This window comes from Bos mutus, chromosome 29 (assembly GCF_027580195.1).
Source record: "Bos mutus isolate GX-2022 chromosome 29, NWIPB_WYAK_1.1, whole genome shotgun sequence".
Lineage (NCBI taxonomy): Eukaryota > Metazoa > Chordata > Mammalia > Artiodactyla > Bovidae > Bos > Bos mutus.
In genome coordinates, this window is record NC_091645.1 from 1,159,167 (window position 1) to 1,180,379 (window position 21,213).

General features: G+C 38.4%; 1 protein-coding gene across 6 annotated transcripts in view; it reads right to left on the reverse strand.

Annotated features, from left to right (window-relative positions):
- The window catches only part of DEUP1 (deuterosome assembly protein 1), a 143,541-nt gene that overhangs the window by 19,293 nt on the left and 103,035 nt on the right, over positions 1 to 21,213 (reverse strand). For 4 of the 6 annotated variants that reach the window (XM_070365146.1, XM_070365145.1, XM_070365143.1 and 1 more), the window contains 3 exons: positions 17,036 to 17,059; positions 13,349 to 13,500; positions 7,146 to 7,260 (listed from right to left, as the gene is read on the reverse strand). The exons of 1 other annotated variant lie outside the window; for it this stretch is intronic. In XM_070365146.1, the coding sequence (XP_070221247.1) occupies positions 7,146 to 7,260; positions 13,349 to 13,500; positions 17,036 to 17,059 (291 nt within the window). Of the gene's footprint in view, positions 1 to 7,145; positions 7,261 to 12,513; positions 13,008 to 13,348; positions 13,501 to 17,035; positions 17,060 to 21,213 lie in introns of those variants that run through there. One more of the 6 variants, XM_070365144.1, reaches the window with a different exon arrangement.

Sequence of the window (21,213 nt, forward strand, 5' to 3'; positions counted from 1 at the left end):
TGGACTCGGAATGGCGGTCTGGGCCGTGTCTTTCAGGAGCCTCCAGGGCTGCCATCACAGCCAACGTTCCCCGTGCCCAGACCTACAACAATAGAGAATTTTCTTTCCTGGATGACTCTCTAGTTATGAGCTCCTCAAGTAACAATGTAGAATTTTAGAGGTGGACAGAAATCCAGCGTTCATTAAGTTATACAATAGACACTCTTGCATGTCTTTTAAATGCCTACTAGTGCCAGGCATTATTTTTGGTGCTAGGGTTAAAACAGCAAGCAAAAACAGAAAAAATCCTACTTTAATGGAGCTTAAATTCTAGAGGAAGGAGGCAAACAAAATATGTTATAATAAAGTACTATGGATAAAACAAAAAATAGAATATGATGAGGGAGGTGCTACTGTTCCTCAGGTGTTTCTGATGAGGTGATATTTAAGCAGAAACTAATCATCCTAAAGTCACCTGATATTAGAACAGTGAAGTCACGTCATGTGCATGCTGTCATGTCCGACTCTTCGTGACCCCATGGTCTGTAGCCCACCTGGCTCTTCTGTCCAGGGAATTTTTCAGGCAAGAATACTGAAGTGAGTTGCAATGAAGCCTTTGGCAATTTATCACTTTTTTTCCCCTTCTTGCTGGGTTGGATTATGTGTTTACTTTGGAGTCCTTAAAGCGAGAAGTTTTGTTGATACAGAACTTGCTAAGTCCTCTTGGAGGTTCCCTTAGCTTAAATGAGGAAGTTTATTTACTTTATTGTTATGGAATTTTATTTTGTTCAGATAATTTTGACATTTTATGTTGAGATGAAACAAAAGAGCATTGCTGGGCTTTCAGTTCAGTTCAGTCGCTCAGTCGGGTCCGACTCTTCGCAACCCCACGAACCACAGCACACCAGGCCTCCCTGTCCATCACCAACTCCCAGAGTCCACCCAAACCCATGTCCATTGAGTCGGTGATGCCATCCAACCATCTTACCCTCTGTTGTCCCCTTCTCCTCCTGCCTTCGGTCTTTTCCAGCATCAGGGTCTTTTCAAATAAGTCAGCTCTTTGCATCGGGTGGCCAAAGTATTGGAGTTTCAGCTTCAACATCAGTCCTTCCAATGAACACTCAGGACTGATCTCCTTTAGGATGGACTGGTTGAGATCTCTAAAACTTCCAGAGTTGATGGTTTTAAGTCTTCCTCTTCCACAACAGCTTAAATCTTACTACCAGTCTCTCCCAAAGCAGCTGACAGATTCCAGAAAGGCAGAGAAGTGTTCATGACATGCCTCGACCAGCTCAAACATTTTCTGTCTTTTGTTTGTTTGTTTGTTATTGTTGTTTATTTTTATCACTGTACCCAATATTGGTATATCATGGACAGGCAGTGAAAAATTACATAATACACTTTGAATACAAGTGAAGGTAACTGCAAGAGCACTACTAGTTTCTGAGGTAAAAAACCTACATATCTTTAAAAACTGTGATTATGTTCAACAAAACAAATCACAAGGTAGAAAATTTCAGCAAAGAACTGGAAACTAAAAAAAAAAAAAAAATCAAATGAAAATTCAGGAACAGAAAAAAAAAATTAACCTACAGTATGAGGCCACTTCCTCAAGGCTGGGAGCAGTGGCTCTTTATGCACAGAAAACAACACAGGAAAGAGAACAGGGAATGCGGAATTTAAAACCTTTCCCATCTGTTTTACCAGGACAGCATAATCGGGTACCAAAGCTTGACAAGCATAACAACGAAACATTACAGGCTAATTTCTCTCATGAACATAAAGCAAAACTCTAAACCAATATGAACAGATCAACTCCAGTGATCGAGTGTGGTTTATTCTAAGAATTCCAATGTTGGGTTAACAATCTAACATCAGGAAAAAAAAAATGCTACATTAACAGATCAAAGAAGAAATTATATGGTCATTTCAACAGCACAGGAAAAAGCAATTGATAAATTCAATACCAATTTGTGAAAACAAATTTAGCAACCTAGGAATAAAAGGAACTTCTTAATCTTTTAATAAGGAACCTGCAAAATATTTATAGCAAATATTACGCACAATAGTGGCATATTGAATGTTTTCCCTTTGCAATTGAAAATGAGAGAAAGATGCTGGCAATATCACTTCTACTGCTTTACATTTACTAGAGGTCTTGTGTACAATAAGGCAAGAACAACAAAAAAAAAGTATAAAGATTTGAAAGTAGGAAGTCTGCTGCTGCTGCTGCTATGTTGCTTCAGTCGTGTCCGACTCTGTGCAACCCCATAGGCAGCAGCCCACCAGGCTCCCCGTCCCTGGGATTCTCCAGGCAAGAACACTGGAGTGGGTTGCCATTGCCTTCTCCAATGCATGAAAGTGAAAAGTGAAAGTAAGTCGCTCAGTTGTGTCCGACTCTTAACGACCCCATGGACTGCAGCCTACCAGGCTCCTCCATCCATGGGATTTTCCAGGCAAGAGTACTGGAGTGGGGTGCCATTGCCTTCTCTGAAAGTAGGAAGTTTAGCTATCATTATTTTGATTCTGAGTATAGAAAATCCAAAGGAATCTCTAGAACTGGAAAACACTGTGTGTTTAGTCACTCAGTTGTGGCTGACTCTTTGCATTCTTATGGATTGTAGCCCGCCAGGCTCCTTTATCCATGGGGATTCTCCAGACAAGAATACTGGAGTGGGTTGCCATGCCCTCCTCCAGGGGATCTCCCTGACCCAGGGATCGAACTCAGGTCTCCTGCATTGCAGGTGGATTCTTTACCGTCCAAGCCACCAGGGAATTTTGATTCTAAATATAGACAATCCAAAAGAATCTATAGAATTGGAAACCATATATAAATCAAATTGAATATTTCCATGGGAAATGGGACTGAGGTTGTTCCTTGCACCATATGCAAAAATTGATTCCACGTCTATACTTAGTAAAAAAAAAAAAAAAAAAAAGAGCCAAAGCTTCTAAAAGATAAATAGATAATATTTTTTATAACTTTGGGACAAGCAACAGTTATAAATAAGACACCAAAAATATCAAGCATAAAAAAAATTTATAAGTATGAACACATTAAAATTAGGAACTTCTGATTATCAAAACATTCTATTAAGTGAGAAGGCAAGTATGAATGGGAGAAGATATTTGTAATACCTATAACCACCAAAGGGTTTAAATCTAGAATATACAAATAACTTCTATAAATCAATAAGACAATTCAATAGAAAATTAGATAAGCAAATCAAATAGATATCAAATATCAAAATAGTCAATACATTTATGAGAGGCACTCACCTCATTAGTCTCCAGGAAGTAAGAATTAAAGTCACAAGATGTTACTACCCACTGACCATGGGCTTCCCAGATGGCACTAGTGGTAAAGAACCTGCCTGTCAAATGCAGGAGACAAAAGAGACCCCCGTTCCATCCCTGGGTCAGGAAGACCCCCTGGAGGAGGGCATGGCAACCCACTCCAGTGTTCTTGCCTGGAGAATCCCGTGGACAGAGGAGCCTGGTGGGCTACAGTCCATGGGGTCACAAAGAGTCAGACATGACTGAGCAACTGAGCATGCATGCATGCACCCACTGACCATGAGAGTTAAAATTAAGACCAATAACAGTTAAAAACTGCTGGAAAGAATAGAGAAAAGGAGAATACTCACACACTACTTATAGGGCTGTGAACTGACTCAAACAGGAAGAGAGCTTGACAGTACATGCTAAAGCTGACCTTGTACATATTCTGTGACCTAGCAACTCTGAGTGAGGTAGCTCAGTGGTAAAGAATCCATTTGCCAATGTAGGAGACATTGGTTTGATCCCTGGGTCAGGAAGATCCCTTGGTGAAGGAAATGGCAACCCACTCCAGTATTCTAACCTGGGAAATCCCATGGACAGAAGAGCCTGGCAGGCTACAGTCCACAGACTTGCAAAGACACAACTTAGCAACTCAACAACAACAATATTTCGTTCTTAGGTATAGATCCAACGGAAACGTGTACACATGTGCACCAAAGGACACTTACAAGGATGTTTTTAGGAAAAGTATTTGTAATCACCTCTGAACAGGAAATAATTCAAATGTAGAAAATGCACTGGTCATAACAAACACCCTCTTCCAACAACACAAGAGAAGACTCTATACATGGACATCACCAGATGGTCAACACCGAAATCAGATTGATTATATTCTTTGCAGCCAAAGATGGAGAAGCTCTATACAATCAGCAAAAACAAGACCAGGAGCTGACTGTGGCTCAGACATGAACTCCTTATTGCCAAATTCAGACTTAAATTGAAGAAAGTAGGGAAAACCACTAGACCATTCAGGTATGACCTAAATCAAATCCCTTATGATTATACAGTGGAAGTGAGAAATAGATTTAAGGGCCTAGATCTGATAGATAGAGTGCCTGATGAACTATGGAATGAGGTTCGTGACATTGTACAGGAGACAGGGATCAAGACCATCCCCATGGAAAAGAAATGCAAAAAAGCAAAATGGCTGTCTGGGGAGGCCTTACAAATAGCTGTGAAAAGAAGAGAAGTGAAAAGCAAAGGAGAAAAGGAAAGATATAAACATCTGAATGCAGAGTTCCAAAGAGTAGCAAGAAGAGATAAGAAAGCCTTCTTCAGCGATCAATGCAAAGAAATAGAGGAAAACAACAGAATGGGAAAGACTAGGGATCTCTTAAGAAAATCAGAGATACCAAAGGAACATTGCATGCAAAGATGAGCTCGATAAAGGACAGAAATGGTACGGACCTAACAGAAGCAGAAGATATTAAGAAGAGATGGCAAGAATACACAGAAGAACTGTACAAAAAAGATCTTCATGACCAAGATAATCACAATGGTGTGATCACTGACCTAGAGCCAGACATCCTGGAATGTGAAGTCAAGTGGGCCTTAGAAAGCATCACTATGAACAAAGCTAGTGGAGGTGATGGAATTCCAGTTGAGCTATTCCAAATCCTGAAAGATGATGCTGTGAAAGTGCTGCACTCAATATGCCAGCAAATTTGGAAAACTCAGCAGTGGCCACAGGACTGGAAAAGGTCAGTTTTCATTCCAATCCCAAAGAAAGGCAATGCCAAAGAATGCTCAAACTACCACACAATTGTACTCATCTCACACGCTAGTAAAGTAATGCTCAAAATTCTCCAAGCCAGGCTTCAGCAATATGTGAACCGTGAACTTCCTGATGTTCAAGCTGGTTTTAGAAAAGGCAGAGGAACCAGAGAGCAAATTGCCAACATCCGCTGGATCACATAAAAAGCAAGAGAGTTCCAGAAAAACATCTATTTCTGCTTTAGTGACTATGCCAAAGCCTTTGACTGTGTGGATCACAATAAACTGTGGAAAATTCTGAAAGAGATGGGAATACCAGACCACCTGATCTGCCTCTTGAGAAAGTTGTATGCAGGTCAGGAAGCAACAGTTAGAACTGGACATGGAACAACAGACTGGTTCCAAATAGGAAAAGGAGTTCATCAAGGCTGTATATTGTCACCCTGTTTATTTAACTTATATGCAGAGTACATCATGAGAAACGCTGGATTGGAAGAAACACAAACTGAAATCAAGATTGCCGGGAGAAATATCAATAACCTCAGATATGCAGATGACACCACCCTTATGGCAGAAAGTGAAGAGGAACTCAAAAGCCTCTTGATAAAAGTCAAAATGGAGACTGAAGAAGTTGGCTTACAGCTCAACATTCAGAAAACGAAGATCATGACATCTGGTCCCACCACTTCGTGGGAAATAGATGGTGAAACAGTGGAAACAGTGTCAGACTTTATTTTGGGGGGCTCCAAAATCACTGCAGATGGTGACTGCAGCCATGAAATTAAAAGACGCTTACTCCTTGGAAGGAAAGTTATGACCAACCTAGATAGCATGTTCAAAAGCAGAGACATTACTTTGCCAACAAAGGTTCGTCTAGTCAAGGCTATGGTTTTTCCTGTAGTCATGTATGGATGTGAGAGTTGGACTGTGAAGAAGGCTGAGCGCCAAAGAATTGATGCTTTTGAACTGTGGTGTTGGAGAAGACTCTTGAGAGTCCCTTGGACTGCAAGGAGATCCAACCAGTCCATTCTGAAGAAGATCAGCCCTGGGATTTCTTTGGAAGGAATGATGTTAAAGCTGAAACTCCAGTACTTTGGCCACCTCATGTGAAGAGTTGACTCATTGGGAAAGACTCTGATGCTGGGAGGGATTGGGGGCAGGAGGAGAAGGGGACGACAGAGGATGAGATGGCTGGATGGCATCACTGACTCGATGGACCTGAGTCTGAGTGAACTCCGGGAGTTGGTGATGGACAGGGAGGCCTGGTGTGCTGCGATTCATGGGGTCGCAGAGAGTCGGACACGACTGAGCGACTGATCTGATCTGATCTGATGTCAATAGTGGAATGGATAAATTGTATCATTATGGATAATCATATCATTATATATGGTATATATATATAATGTAATACTAATAGAGAAACAAAAGTGGATAAACTACAGCCAACAATATGGATAATGACTCTCATCAAACAATGTTCAAACAACGGTGGGAGAAAGAATCCATACAAAAGAACACACGCAGCATGATACGATTTTTCTAAAATTTACAAATGGCTACAACCAAGTTATGACTTAAAAGGTCAGGACAGTGGTTATCTTGGGAGCAGTCTGGAGTGACTGGAAGGGCGTGGGAAGGGGGCCTCTGGAACGCTACTAATGCTCTGTTTATTACCTGGGTGGCAGCTGCACTGCTCTGTTGCCTTTTCAATAATTCATCAAGCTGTCCAATTCTGATTTGTGCATCTTTCTGTATGTATGTCAGAGTCAGTAAAAGAGATTTTTTTTTTAAAACAGTCACAAAAGATCACTTGTAGCTCTTTAAAATATACAGATCTTTAAGGCTCATGGAATGTCCAGAAGTGACTTGCATATTTAAAAGTCACCAGTAATTTCAGCCTGTACTTGAGGTGAAATACTTCACGAAACATTATGGATGCTTTTCCTTCTATAGATAGTCACTGCTGAATTACTTGCAGACCCATCTTGGAGTCTTATTTAAAGAGCAATATATTTTTTTAAACTACTCTGTACATATCAGTAATATCAGTATCAGTGTAAGAGTATTCACTCCATAAAGGAGAAAATAGTAACCAATAGTCAGCAACTCACCATGGGGAATACTTCCTCATCACTAACCAAAGGACTGGTTATTTCTTTGGTTTGAAATGGCAAAGACGGCAATGGAGGTGTTGCGCTTCTGTTTGGCTCACGATCGTGGTTAAATCTAAAAGAGAAGGACTGGTTGTCATTATTGATACCAAGGTCACCTGCTTATTTATGGAGCTAAGAATTTAAATTTCTCTGATTTCTAACTGTGGGGAAAGCACAATAAAATATTTGGGCTTGTTATCTGGGTATGTCTTTGAAAATAATTTTGCTGACAATTTCTATTCCACTTAAAAGACTTAGAACAATTAATAATGAAGCAGGAAACTTTCATAATTGCTAAAAATATTCTGCCATTCTTATTGCCTATATTGTTTCTCTTTCTGTGTTTTACTGTTTTGTCTCTTTGCTATTTAATTAAATGACATTAAACCAGTATGAGAAAAAATTTTTAAACAGCTAACATGGCTACCCTTGACAATTCTAAACAGACACTCTTTTCCTATTCTCATTTTACTTAACCTCACTGGCTTTCTTAACATAATTGTTCTCTTTTTTTTTTTCACACTAGAATAAGTCTCCATACAATAATAATAATTATAATTTATGTCGAGCTTAATAATTTATAGTATGTTTTCAATTTACATTATCTCCTAAACTCCTCCACACTTAGTTGTATGACCTTGAGCAACAGGTAACTATATTTACCTGTAACTTTAATTTTTTCATTTATAAAAAAGGGTTGTTATGAGAATTGAACTCCACAGTTTGATGAAAAGCACAGTATAGAATTGGTTGTTTGTGCCAAAATATAGGGTAGAAGATTAGACTGAATAAAATACCAGTGGGATTTTAAATTTTGGTGTGCTGACTAAACAAATGAATAATAAAATAAACAAACCAACTTACCCTAAAATTTTACACAAAAAGGTCCTAACAGTATGGGCTGTTTGGAACTAAATAAGTATCTTCTCTGAATATTAATTCATGAAAATGGGGTTTAATCAAAATCATCAAAGACCATGGAAACATAAAAATCCTTTCAATTTAAAGTTATTTATTTTTACTAACAATTCAAATTCTCTACAGGTATTGATTAACCATTTTCAAAGTCTTCATATTTTAACTTTACACAGTTTAAAAAATTTACATTATTTTTCTCTGTTCTTATCCAAAGACTATCTATCTATATAGACTTCTTTTATTATGCAAACGTTTTCAAAGCTATGCATACAAATAGCAATAAAAGTTAAGTGAGGCATCTGTAAACTAGTACATAAAAACAAAACATGGTTTCCATTTTTATTTATCTTGAAATGGATTTTTTTTAATCCATTCTTCCAAACCATAATTACCATGGAAACAGAACAGCAAATTAAACTGAAATAACATGGTTTATGATGTGCAAAATAAAACGAAACATCCCACAATTCAAACAGAATTATAACAATTGCCTTGTACATCTGCATAGAATCTTCAGTTGAACCTTTTAATCTGAATGAGTCCATCTATACTTCAAAGCACAGTGGAAAAAAATAAGATAATTATAGAAATGGTTCAAGAAATATACATCCCTCTGTAATCTCAATTATACAGAGATTTCAGGGAAAGTATTATTTGCCCTAAATTATCTAAATAATTATCCATTTTGCTTTGGATGTATAGATACAACGTTACGATCTTAATTACTAAAATTTATACATGAACATTTTCTTTATTGTAAGATCAATAAAGTGCAGAGAATGAAAAGGAAAGTTACATTATGAAGCAAAGCACTTTTGCTTTAAATCATCTTTATATGACAGAAAAGTTCTTCTTCAAGAATACAGCTATTCAAATACTTCATAAAACCAAAACCACCTTGCAAAAAAAATGCTAAGTATATCAATTTAAAAGCTATCTTAAAAATTATTTCAGAAAGCTTTTACTACCATCTCACAAGCTGGTCTGTTCCATAGACCCTATTGCAAGGCCTCTCCTTGCTTTGCCAGGAGGGCAGGAGCCGGCGTTTTTGTTGGAGAGAGCTCTACTCAACTCGGGCTGGCTTGAGGGCTGAGCCAACCGCACAGTTCACAGAGCCGTCCGTCTACACAGCCCTGGCCCTCCGTTGAGTTTACAAGCCTCCCTGGGCTACATACAGTGTACTGTCTTCAGCACGAAAGGGGATCCCTTGACAAACTAGGCTGATTTACCACTTCTGGCCTCCCCTTCTAACACTCCACATAACACGCCTGATTCCATTATTTCCGAGCCTGGAACCCTTCAGGCTACTGTGTTTTTCTCTCCTGAGCAAGACCCTGGTGCAAAACTGACTCAGCTTACTTTTTTGCTTCTAGATAAATAACTATTCATTCCTTGACAAGAGATCCTGTAGAGTGATTATGACAAACCTGACTTTGTGGTGTTTTAGTGTTAGAAAGTTTTAATTTCCTGACTAGGTCTGAAGCAGTTTTATTGATTAGCTTGTGATTACCAGTATCTTTGCAGCACATGATATAATTCTTAAAGCCATATATTCAGTTTTAAGTATGAACTATATATAGAGATAAAACTCCATCATACACTACAAAACTGATTTGCCATTAAAATTAGTTATATATTAATCGTTCTGGATACCACTATTCTAAGTTAGCTTGCAAATGATCCTTAAACTTCAAAACTCTAACTTAATTCTAAAAACGCTGAAAACATTGACTACCTCCATTGCCAGATTCAGTCTCATCTCATTCTTAGTCTTGTTTGTGTGTTTCTGGTCCCATCACACTGCTTGAGGATCTCAGCTCCCTGACCTGGGCCACAGCAGTGAAAGCCTGGAATCCTGACCATTAGGCCATCACACTGCTTGAGGATCTCAGCTCCCTGACCTGGGCCACAGCAGTGAAAGCCTGGAATCCTGACCATTAGGCCATGACACTGCTTGAGGATCTCAGCTCCCTGACCAGGGACCACAGCAGTGAAAGCCTGGAATCCTGACCATTAGGCCATCACACTGCTTGAGGATCTCAGCTCCCTGACCAGGGACCACAGAAGTGAAAGCCTGGAATCCTGACCATTAGGCCATCACACTGCTTGAGGATCTCAGCTCCCTGACCTGGGACCACAGCAGTGAAAGCCTGGAATCCTGACCATTAGGCCATGACACTGCTTGAGGATCTCAGCTCCCTGACCTGGGCCACAGCAGTGAAAGCCTGGAATCCTGACCATTAGGCCATCACACTGCTTGAGGATCTCAGCTCCCTGACCTGGGACCACAGCAGTGAAAGCCTGGAATCCTGACCATTAGGCCACCAAGGAACTCCATTAAGTTTTTTAAAGTGCTGAATAACTTTTTATTGGAAAAGAAATCCTTTGAAATATCCTAAAATGCTTCACGTTTTAAGTGGATGAGCACAAAAATCTTATCACTTCTAACAGGAGTAAAAAGCAAGAAAAACCGAGTTAACTTCCAAGTAGACAAAAGCTTATTTTAATAATACATTATACAAATCTTTCTCAGTCAAAAGCAAGAAGGGGTTAAAAATTAGACTACAGACTTTAAAATGTTGTGGAACATTATGTTCCCATACCTTTATCTAAAAGCTTTTTCCTTTCTAAAATACTTTAATAAGACCTTATTGTATTAGCCATTGATATGTAAATATGACTGTGTGTTTTTTGATTATTTTCTTCCTAATAAATACATACAGCTTTTAGTATTTGACTTCACTGAGCTGTGTTGTGAGGGAAGGAAAGGACATTGCCTTTTTTCACTTGCTAAAATTAATAGATATGTGCTTTACAGTTCTCCACCAGTGAGTTCACAGTGTCCTTGCCTCTCAACAATTCTTTCCCCATAGTGGGTTTTACATGGTACTAATTTATTCAGAACATTTGAAATGCTGTTTCTTTTAAAAATCAGGTCACTGGAGAACATTGAAATCAGACAAGCCATTAAAACAAATTTAATGAAACTCTGAACAAATGAGACTGGCAGGACACAGGGCTCTGCAGTAGGAACAGTCGCCCAAGCTGCTTATTAAGACAGTCTCCCGCTGAGCATGTTACCTCTTACACTGCTCCGTGCCCTCTGCTGCCTTGTTTCCGTTAGGCACTCTTAACACATTCCGTACTGCCCAAGCAATCCAAACAATAAAAACACTGATTAAAGACAGGAAAAGGCAGAGGAGCTGTCTTTTTGTTTAAAGAAGAACATCTAGTACCTTCACCTGAGGCTTTCCAAGTTATTCCCAACAAGCAAGAATAGGAAACAATGTTCTGCATTAACAGGGGTGCAATACAGACCAGTGGCTGGAGAAGACGCGGTGAAGACCCTTCATAACATCACTGGGGTGCTGATTTTCTCTTACAGAGAGAAAACCGCATACAGGGGGTGGGGATGTGACCCATGGAGAAATGTATCCATGGGGAGAGAAGTGCGTTGTAAAGGGTTTATTCTATATTAGAAATTATATTCTTACCCCCAGATCAAGGTTAGGTTTTCTGGACAGATTTGCAGTTACCCTGGCCAGTCAACATGGGGATACTCAGCAGGGAGGTGCCCTCTGGCTGGGGTGCACGCCCCTCATCCTCTCCACATCCCTTTTGGACTCTCGCTGCACTGCCCGGAACATACCACCCTACCGACCGAAGAAGCGCCCCTGTGGAGCAGCAGCAGGCTTCTCTCATTCCCTCCCATGACCACCTGAAGAGCTATTAGTTCAGCACTTCTGAGTGCTTGCTGTTTCTAACACTGGGTTAGAACATATCCTTCCGGCACACACAGGGTCAGGGTGGTGAGAGTGGGAAAGGATGTACTACACGCACGAGGATGCTGAGCAGATGTGTCAAGTACAGCCCCTGGACTTAAGGACTGTACCTGTAGCACTGGGCTACTTAGGGAGCCGGGCATCACCCTTCCCCAACAGCACTATCTTTAGAGGAAATGTCAGATTCAGTCATTGTTTATCCACCAAAATATACTTTTTAGGTACTGGGAGTTGGAGAAGTATCAATATTATTGTAAATATTAACAATTTTGTTAGAATAATAGTATCAATGATAATGTCTAACATTTAGGGAATTATACATTTTACAAAGAAATAGGTTTTCTCCTATAATCCTCAGAAAACCCTTATAATTATTATCCCTACTTGTCAGATGGGAAAATAAAGGTTAAATATTTGAATTCCGCAAAGCTGCAAATATTAATTATCTGTATGTGAAGTTTTCATGCTAAGTATTATGAGCTTTTAAACAAAAGTTGTACTGATGTTAGGTCTGGACCTATTGATTCACCATTTCTCAGCACCATGGAATGTTAATAAACCTCATATCAAATAAGTTTGGGGAATACTGCACACCATACCTGTTCCTGGAAACTCACAGAGTAATTAGCACATTAATGGCTTTGCAAAATCCTGTAGAAAAGAAACTTGTTTGTTTTGCTGAGCATTTTCCCAGTGCTGGAAAATGGTGAAAGAACTCCAGAGACAGCTCGGATTCCAAACATATTTTATTAAAGTTGAAGAAATTAGTCAAATGTTAAGGCTGATATATTTACTTAAATTTTGAAGTAAGACATTTTAAAGAGCCTGGGGATAATGTAGGCAGCAGGTATTGATTTTCCACATGCTTCTCTTCACTCACAGAAGACCCCTCTCACACACCCCCAGGTTCTCTCCTGTGAAAAGACCACAGTCTGTCTCCACTGATGGAGCATCAGTACAAAGTGTACATGTATCTGAAGTTAAGCCAGACATGCTATCTGCCTGTGAGTGAGTGAGTGAAAGTCGCTCAGTCATGTCCGACTCTTTGTGACCCCATGGACTATACAGTCCATGGAGTTCTCCAGGCCAGAATACTGGAGTAGGTAGCCGTTCCTGTACTCTGACATAAAAAAAAAAAAAAAGATTACTTTTGTACATTCTGTATGCCACATCAGGTTCTAAGAAAGTTCCGAACTGACAAAATTTCATTTAACAGTCTACTCATTTCACTGTTATCCTTGGAAAGCTACTGAGACCATAGAATTTCATGTATATCTAGACTATTGAATTGTCCCCATAAACAAATTTTAAGCGGCTGAAGAGAAAGTGTATAAAATTACAATTTGATTATTTAAAAACAAATTTCACTTGAATGTTTGTATGTTTATATCCTTATGTAAGTGGAGCTGGCAAACCCATCTTCATTTTTACCCCATTTTTATTTGGCTTTGATAGGCATACCTTCCTGCTTCTTCATAGGTATTTACATTAGCCCATGTTGATTTTCCACTGGCATGAAGTTTTGCAAGATCATTTCGGAGCCTTTCATTCTCGTATTCCAGTTTGTTAATAGATGTATGCCTTGAATGTTCCCTGTTAGTGAAGTCTACACTCTAGAGAATAAAATAAACTATCATTGAAAAAATTGTTACATACAAGAGATGCATATTTTCTGTGCATTTGGACACATGTTGGAAAGACCCTTTCCTGTAAGTCGACTCATGTGACTTTACTCCTGTGTACCTCCTAAATGTCTCTCTTCACCTCCCACCTTCTCACAACACAGGTCCTCAGTGACAGCTGCCACTTAACACATCACAGTGAAGGGGATGCCCATGCTCCAGTACAGAAAAGGCTCACTGCATGCATTACTGTTCTCTGTAGCTAGAACAAATTGTTAGTTTTAAGACTTTCTGTGTTAATAGGGTATGCCTTCTAGTGCTGACTAGTAATGGAACCAGAATTAACATATCTTTTAATTTTAAAAGATTTGTTTTCCACATTAAAACAATATATGTCATTATAGAAAATCACATATCAACCCCTCACTGTAGGGTGGTATGAAAAATTATATATTAAATCAATATGATGGCAGTCTGATTCTGGGCCATTCTATACCAAGATCACTAGATCCTGGATGAGACTGTGCCAATAACACAGTCTTGAGCAATGCAGCATCATGAAAAAGTTTTATTGTCTGGTATGGGCAACCCAATGGTTAATGTCATAAAAGAATAAAAAACATATTTAAATCACAACATGAAAAATTTAGAGCAAGATTAAAGATTTCTGATGCTATGTTAATTAAATGCTGTAAGAAGTTTCTTAGGGAGAGTCTAAACTTTTTCTCTCACAAAATTTTAAAAAACAGGATATATTCTGACATGAAAACTCATGAAAATGCTTTAAATAACCCCATGAAGTCCTTTATAATAGAACTATGATTTGAATACCCATGAATTATGCTGATTAAACAATAGTTCCCTGCTTACAGAAGAGTAATATTTTAGTACAAAAAGCATAACATGAGTAAAATATCTTTTTGAAGCTCCAATTTTCGATGTTTAAAAGCTCGTAAGACTATAGATGATTATGGCTTAGAATTGTCATTTTTAAGTTTCTAAATTTAAGGCTTTGACTGCCATTGCATATGGGCTGGCATGTGATAAAGTCACTCAAAAAATTTTTGATTAATTGCACATTTTAAATTATTCATTTACTATATTAATATCAATATTGATAAATAGGAATAGAAATGTATATATTAAAGCATTAAAAATGCTTACCTGAAAAAAAAAAAGGCTTACCTGTTTTATGTTTTGCTTCAAAGGCCAAATCTGTTCATTAAAACTTCTGTTTACTGCCTAATTATTATGTATATGTGTTAGTTGCTCAGTAGTGTCCGACTCTTTGAGATCCCATGGAGTATATCCCACCAGGCTCCACTGTCCATGGAATTCTCCAGGCAAGAATACTGGAGTGGGTTCCCATTCCCTTCTCCAGGGTATCTTTCCAACCCAGGGGTCGAAACTAGGTCTCCCACATTATGGGAAGATTCTTTACCGTCTGAGCCACCTACACTATCCTTTTACAGAAGTTTAAAAATCTTTAGAAAGGTCTACTTTTGAATGGAAAAAAATGCTCCAGGAGGTCAAACGTTCTCAAAACAATATTGGCCAATGTGACCTTTGGGAAAGAAGGGTCATTCAAGGTATTTCTCTGCTTGTTAGGCCCTTGCCTTTAGTATATGTTAACTTTGCTCATTTGAGATATACTTGCTGCTGCTGCTGCTACCTCGCTTGAGTCGTGTCCGACTCTGTGCGACCCCATGGACTGCAGCCTACCAGGCTCCTCCATCCATGGGATTTTCCAGGCAACAGTACTGGAGTGGGTTGCCATTGCCTTCTCCTGAGATATACTAGTACAGATAAAAAAGTAATCTATAATCTGCTTTAAAGGAGACAGGTTTGCTTATTCTAAAATTCGAGCCCATTTGTGATAAATATAAAGAAGGTAGACCTAATACAATTTTCCTCTCCAAAGGAGAACACTCATGGGCAGATCTGTTTGAAAAACAATCTTGGAAAAGATTCAAAATTTTCTCCTAAAAAGACATCACCTAGTCAAAATATATAATTCTTGATAGTCTGCTGCTCTGTTATGATTTCATTCAAAATTTTTCTATAAAATTAGATTTCACCTGTGACTTTTCTGCCCAGTGTTGATTTAAAGTATTTAAGAATGATAGTAATGATTTTTTTTTAAAAAAACACAATTTTCTAAATGTACCATAATTAAATAAGTATTGTAAGTATGACCTGAAAGAATTACACAGGTAATGGATTTATACAATTTGTATTTTAAAACATTTTCCATTTTTCTAGATAGCATTTTTGGTGCTCTCTCATTTCATTTTTTCCTAAATACTTTTCAATGATTTTAAAAATATATTCTCCAGTAGATGCTTATCATGTGAAAACAGGCACTGATTAAACTTTACCTATGTATTGTTGATGGGTTCTTTTTACAGGCCCAATCAATTTCTTATTCCCTACCCCCACCCTCCAAATTTTAAGGTTTCATAGTTTTAACTGACTTTTCTTCTTGAAATGGTGAAACCTCATGGCGCCTGTTTACTTGAGCACACAGTTGGGTTACTGAACTGTCTGAATGATAGTATTTTATAAGAGTACTTTTTCTCTTAAATAATAGTTAGACTAACAAAGTATTTCTATAGAAGGGCTGACTTTAATCATGTTTTAAGGTTAGTATATTAATTTATAGCATGTAAATGAATGTTTTAGATGCTTAAAGTTAGTCACATAGTCAAGTCCGACTCTGTGATCCCAAGGACTGTAGCCTGCCAGGCTCCTCTGTCCATGGGGATTCTCCAGGCAAGAGTACTGGAGGGGGTAGCCATTCCCTTCTCCAGGGGATCTTCCTGACCCAGGGATCAAACCTGGGTCTCCTGCATTGCAGGCAGATTCTTTACCAACTGAGTCACTAGGGAAGCCCTTTAGATGCTTATGAGGGTACTAATTTTTATGCTGTTATTTTATTTAGCAAACTGTATGGATAGTGAAAGGCCAATTAGTCTTAAAAATTACTCTAAGTTCTGAGTTCTGACTAAATCTAATTTTATAACACCTTCCCTAAGTGAAAGAAAATTTAACAAATACAAATATAAGTCTAAGTAAATATGGAGTCACAAAAAAGCCTATCATGATAAACTTGATCCTTCGTTAATTACCCAGGAGCAGAATAAAGATAAACCCCTCACTTTTCTCTATATAGTCAAGCTTTTGCACAAATCCATGGAAAACATCTTTTTCAAAGCAACAAACAAACACCAAAAAATATCCAAATAAACCAAAAACCTCTTGCTAATTCTGGTCTTAAGTATGTCACTGAGACCAGAGAAAAACTTATATGCCAGGTGGTTAGTCCCATTAGTAAATTCTCCAAAGGAAAATGGGGGTTGTCACAGCCCCAGGTATGCAATAGGTAAAGGACTGAGTGCAAGACTGCTGTTTCTACTACTGGGTGGGTATGAACTTTCAACCTTTTTCCCCTAAGTGTAAATGATCAGGAAGCTTCACACTTAAGCAGAAAAGTTATCAAAGCTCTAGTAATTCAGAAATGACCTACCTTTATATCAGTAATTCCACTTGTCTAGGAAGGAAAAAATAATTGTTATTTTAATATTAAAGAAATACCACATATTTTAGAAGACTTAAAAATAATGATGTAAATATTATGGTTTTTATTGCCCGAGGTAAAATTTCAGCACAAATTATTTAATTATATGTTTACTTATTCATTCCAATTATTTTAGAGAGAATTAACTAATTATGGGATTTTAACACATAACAGATATGAATTTTCTTTATGAAATCTTTAAACTAATAAGTGGTAAATAAATGACATAATAGATTATAAAAGCTTAAAAGAGACAAGAGTCATACGGAACTCTTTTTTATTATTCAGTAGACACTTGAGATTTTTCTCTTTGGGCAATGGCTTGACTATGTCAATTAGCAAAGTTAATTCCAAATCTTCACATATAAAAAATGGAGAGCAGTTATAAAATCAGCTTCCTAAAAGGGGGGAGTGTGTTCAAGATGGCATAGCATAGCACAGTAGGAAGACCCTGAACTCACCTGTTGCAGGGGTAAACCATAATAACTCCTTACATAGCAACTACCTATGGGAACAACCTGAAGACTAGCAGAGAAGATTTTGTATGTCTAAAGATACAAAGAAGGAACCATAATAAAATTGAGTAGAAGGGATGGACTAAGAAGGGTGTAGTCAGAATCACATCCCTGGATCAGCAACTCTCAAACTGAAAGAATATCACAATTGCAGAGGTCCTCCTCTAGCACAAAGGGATCTGAACCACACATCAGGTTCCCTAGCTTTGGGGTGTTGTACTGGGAAGATGAGCCTCTAGGATGTCTGGCTTTGAAAACTAGCAGGCCTTACCTTTGAGAAAGCCAGAGGGATACAGGGAACAAAGACTCTGCTCTTAAAGAACACACACAAAATCTCTCATGCTCTGAGTCTCAGCAGTTTGAAAGGAGCCTGGGTCAGATCTACTTGCTCATCATGGAGAGCCTCCGGGAGAGGGGAGTGGCAACTAGGACTCCCCTGGGGATGGAGGTACTGGTGGCAACCATTCTCGGGAGCTTATTCCACCATGTGGACACCAGCACTGACAAACACCATTTTGGAGAGCTCCCTTTAACCTCTTTGTGCTGGAGGTTACCAGCCCACCAGCTGGTTGGCACCAGTCCCAGGACTTCATGGACTGCACACTCAGCTGTGCCAGGATCTGGCCCCACCCATTAGAGGGTTGGCACCAGCCTTGGGCTTCACAGGCCCCATGATCAGCTATGCTGGGATCCAGCCCCACCCACCAGTGGGAAAGCAGCCAATACATGAGGCAGTGGCTGGCAGCCACCTTTGCAAGGGGCCAGCCCTGCCAACCAGCATGCCCACAGTAGCTGGCCATGCCACAAGAGAAGGGTTCACACAGCCCAAACATGAGGCAACCCAAGAGCATATGACTCCAGTGAACACAGGGAGTGCCCTGCTGAGCCCCATAGGACATCTCCAACATAAGGCCACTTCTCCAAAATCAGGAATCATAACCAGCCTACTTAGTATGAAGAAATAAAAAAGAAAATTGGGCAAAATGAAGTGAGAGAGGTATAAATCCACATGAAGAAAATGTAGGATAAGCAATTCACCCAGTAAAGAATTAGAGGTAATGATGTTAAAGATGTTCTATGGACTCAGGAGAAAAATGGATGAATACAACAATAAGTTTAACAAATAGAAAACACAAAGAAGAACCAAAAAAGAGCTTAATAATACAACAACTGAAATAAAAAAAATACACTACAAAGAATAAACAGTAGATTATATGATAGAAAAGAACAGACCAGTGAACTGGAAGATAGAGTAGTGGAAATTACCCAAGAAGAGTTCATGCTGATCCTTTTCAAACTATTCCAAAATACTGAAGAGGATGGAATGCTTCTGAACTCATTCTACGAGACCAGTATCAGCATGATGCAAAAACCAGACAAAGACACTACAAAAAAAAGTAACAGGTCAGTATCACTGCTGAACATAGATGCAGAAGGTCTCAACAAAATATCAGCAAATCAAGTTTAACAATACATTAAAAACATTATACACTGTGATTACGTGGGATTTATCCCAGGGATATATGCATGGTTCAATAGCCACAAATAAATCAATGTGACATACCACATTAAAAAATTGAAGAATAAAAGTTATATGATCATCACAATAGATATAGATAAAGGTTTTGACAAAATGTAACATCCATTTATGATAAAAGCTCTCCAGAAAGTGGGCATAGAGGGAACATGTCTCAACATAATAGAGACCCTATATGACAAACACATAGCCAACATCAGAGTCAACAGTGAAAAGCTGAAAATAGTTTCTCTAAGATTAGGATCAAGACAAGGATACTCACTCTTGCCACTTATTTAACAGTACTAGAAGTCCTAGCCACAGTAATGAGACAAGAAAAAGAAATAAAGAGATTTCAAACTGGAAAGGAAGAAGTAAAACAATCAATGTTTGTAGATGACATGAAACTATATAGAAAATCCTCAAGATGCCACCAAAAAACTATTAGACATAATAAATTATTTCAGTAAAGTTGAGGGATACAAAATTAATATACAGAAATCTTTTACATTCCTATATGCTAACAATGAACTAGAAAGAGAAATTAGGAAAACAACCCTATTTACAATCACATTAAAATAATAAAATGCCTAGGAATAAATCTACATAAGGAGGTAAAAGACATATACTTGGAAAATTATAAGACACTGATGAAAGAAATTGAAGATATCACAAACAAATGGAAAGATATGCTGTACTTATAAATTAGGAGAATTAATATTTTAAAACTGACCATACTCCCAAGGCAATCTGCACACTCAATGCAATCCTTATCAAAATATCAATTGTATTTTCCTTAGAACTAGCAGAAATAATTCTAAAATTTGTTCAAAAACACAAAAGACCTTGAATAACCAAATATTGAGAAAGGAGAACAAAGCTGGATGTTTCATGCCTCCCTGAGTTTAGACTGTTCTACAAAGCAAAAGGAAGAGTGGGCGGCAGAGGAAGAGATGGTTAGATAGTACCGTCAATCCAGTGGACATGAATTTGAGCAAACTCCAGGAGACAGTGGAAGACGGAGGACCCTGGCTTGCTACAGTCTGTGAGGTTGCAAAGAGTCAGACACGACAACAAGAACAAAGCTACTGTAATCAAAACAGTATGGTACTGGGGCAAAAACAGTACATTGACCAACGGGACAAACTAGAGCATCCAGAAATAAATCCACACTTACATGGTCAATTAATTTATGACAAAGGAGGCAAGAATATACAATGAGAAAAAGACAGCCTCTTCAGTAAACAGTGTTGGGAAAATGGACAGCTACATGCAGAAGAATCAAACTGGACTCCTCTCACACCATGCACACACTAAACACAGCATGGATTAAAGACTTACAGGTAAGGGTTCTCTGGTGGTCCAGTGGCTAAAAATGGCATGTCCACCTGCCAATGCAGGGGACACGGGTTTGATCCCTGGTCTGGGGAAGATTCCCAGATGCCCCACATATCTTGGGACAACAAAGCCTGTGGGCCACAATGACTGAGCCTGCACACCTAGAGTCCATGCTCTGCAGCAAAAGAAGCCCACACGCCACTACTAAGGAGGAGCCCCCGCCTGCCACAACTAGAGAAAACCCATGTGCAGCAATGAAGACCCAGCACAGCCAAATATAAATAAATAAACCTTAAAAAAAAGACTTAAATGTAAGACCTGAAACCAAAGAATGCCTAGAAGAAAACACAATATACTTATCAACACTGGCCTTAGTAATATTTTTTTTGGATCTGTCTCCTCAGGTGAGAATAAAAAAGCAAAAATAAACAAATATGCTTGCATCAAACTAAAAAGTGTTTGCACAGGGACGGAAACTAAACAAAATAAAAAGGCAGCTTAACGAATGGGAGAAGATACTTGCAAATGATACTTCTGATGAGGGCTTAATATCCAAAATATATAAAGAACTGATACAACTCAACATAAAATAAATCTCATTAAAAATGAATAGAGGATATGAACAGACATTTTTCCAGTGAAGACATACAGATGACCAAAAGACATGAAAAGATGCTCAACACTAATCAGAGAAAAGTAAATCAAAACCATAATGTGACCATTTTATACTTGTTAGAAAGGCTATCATAGAAAAGACA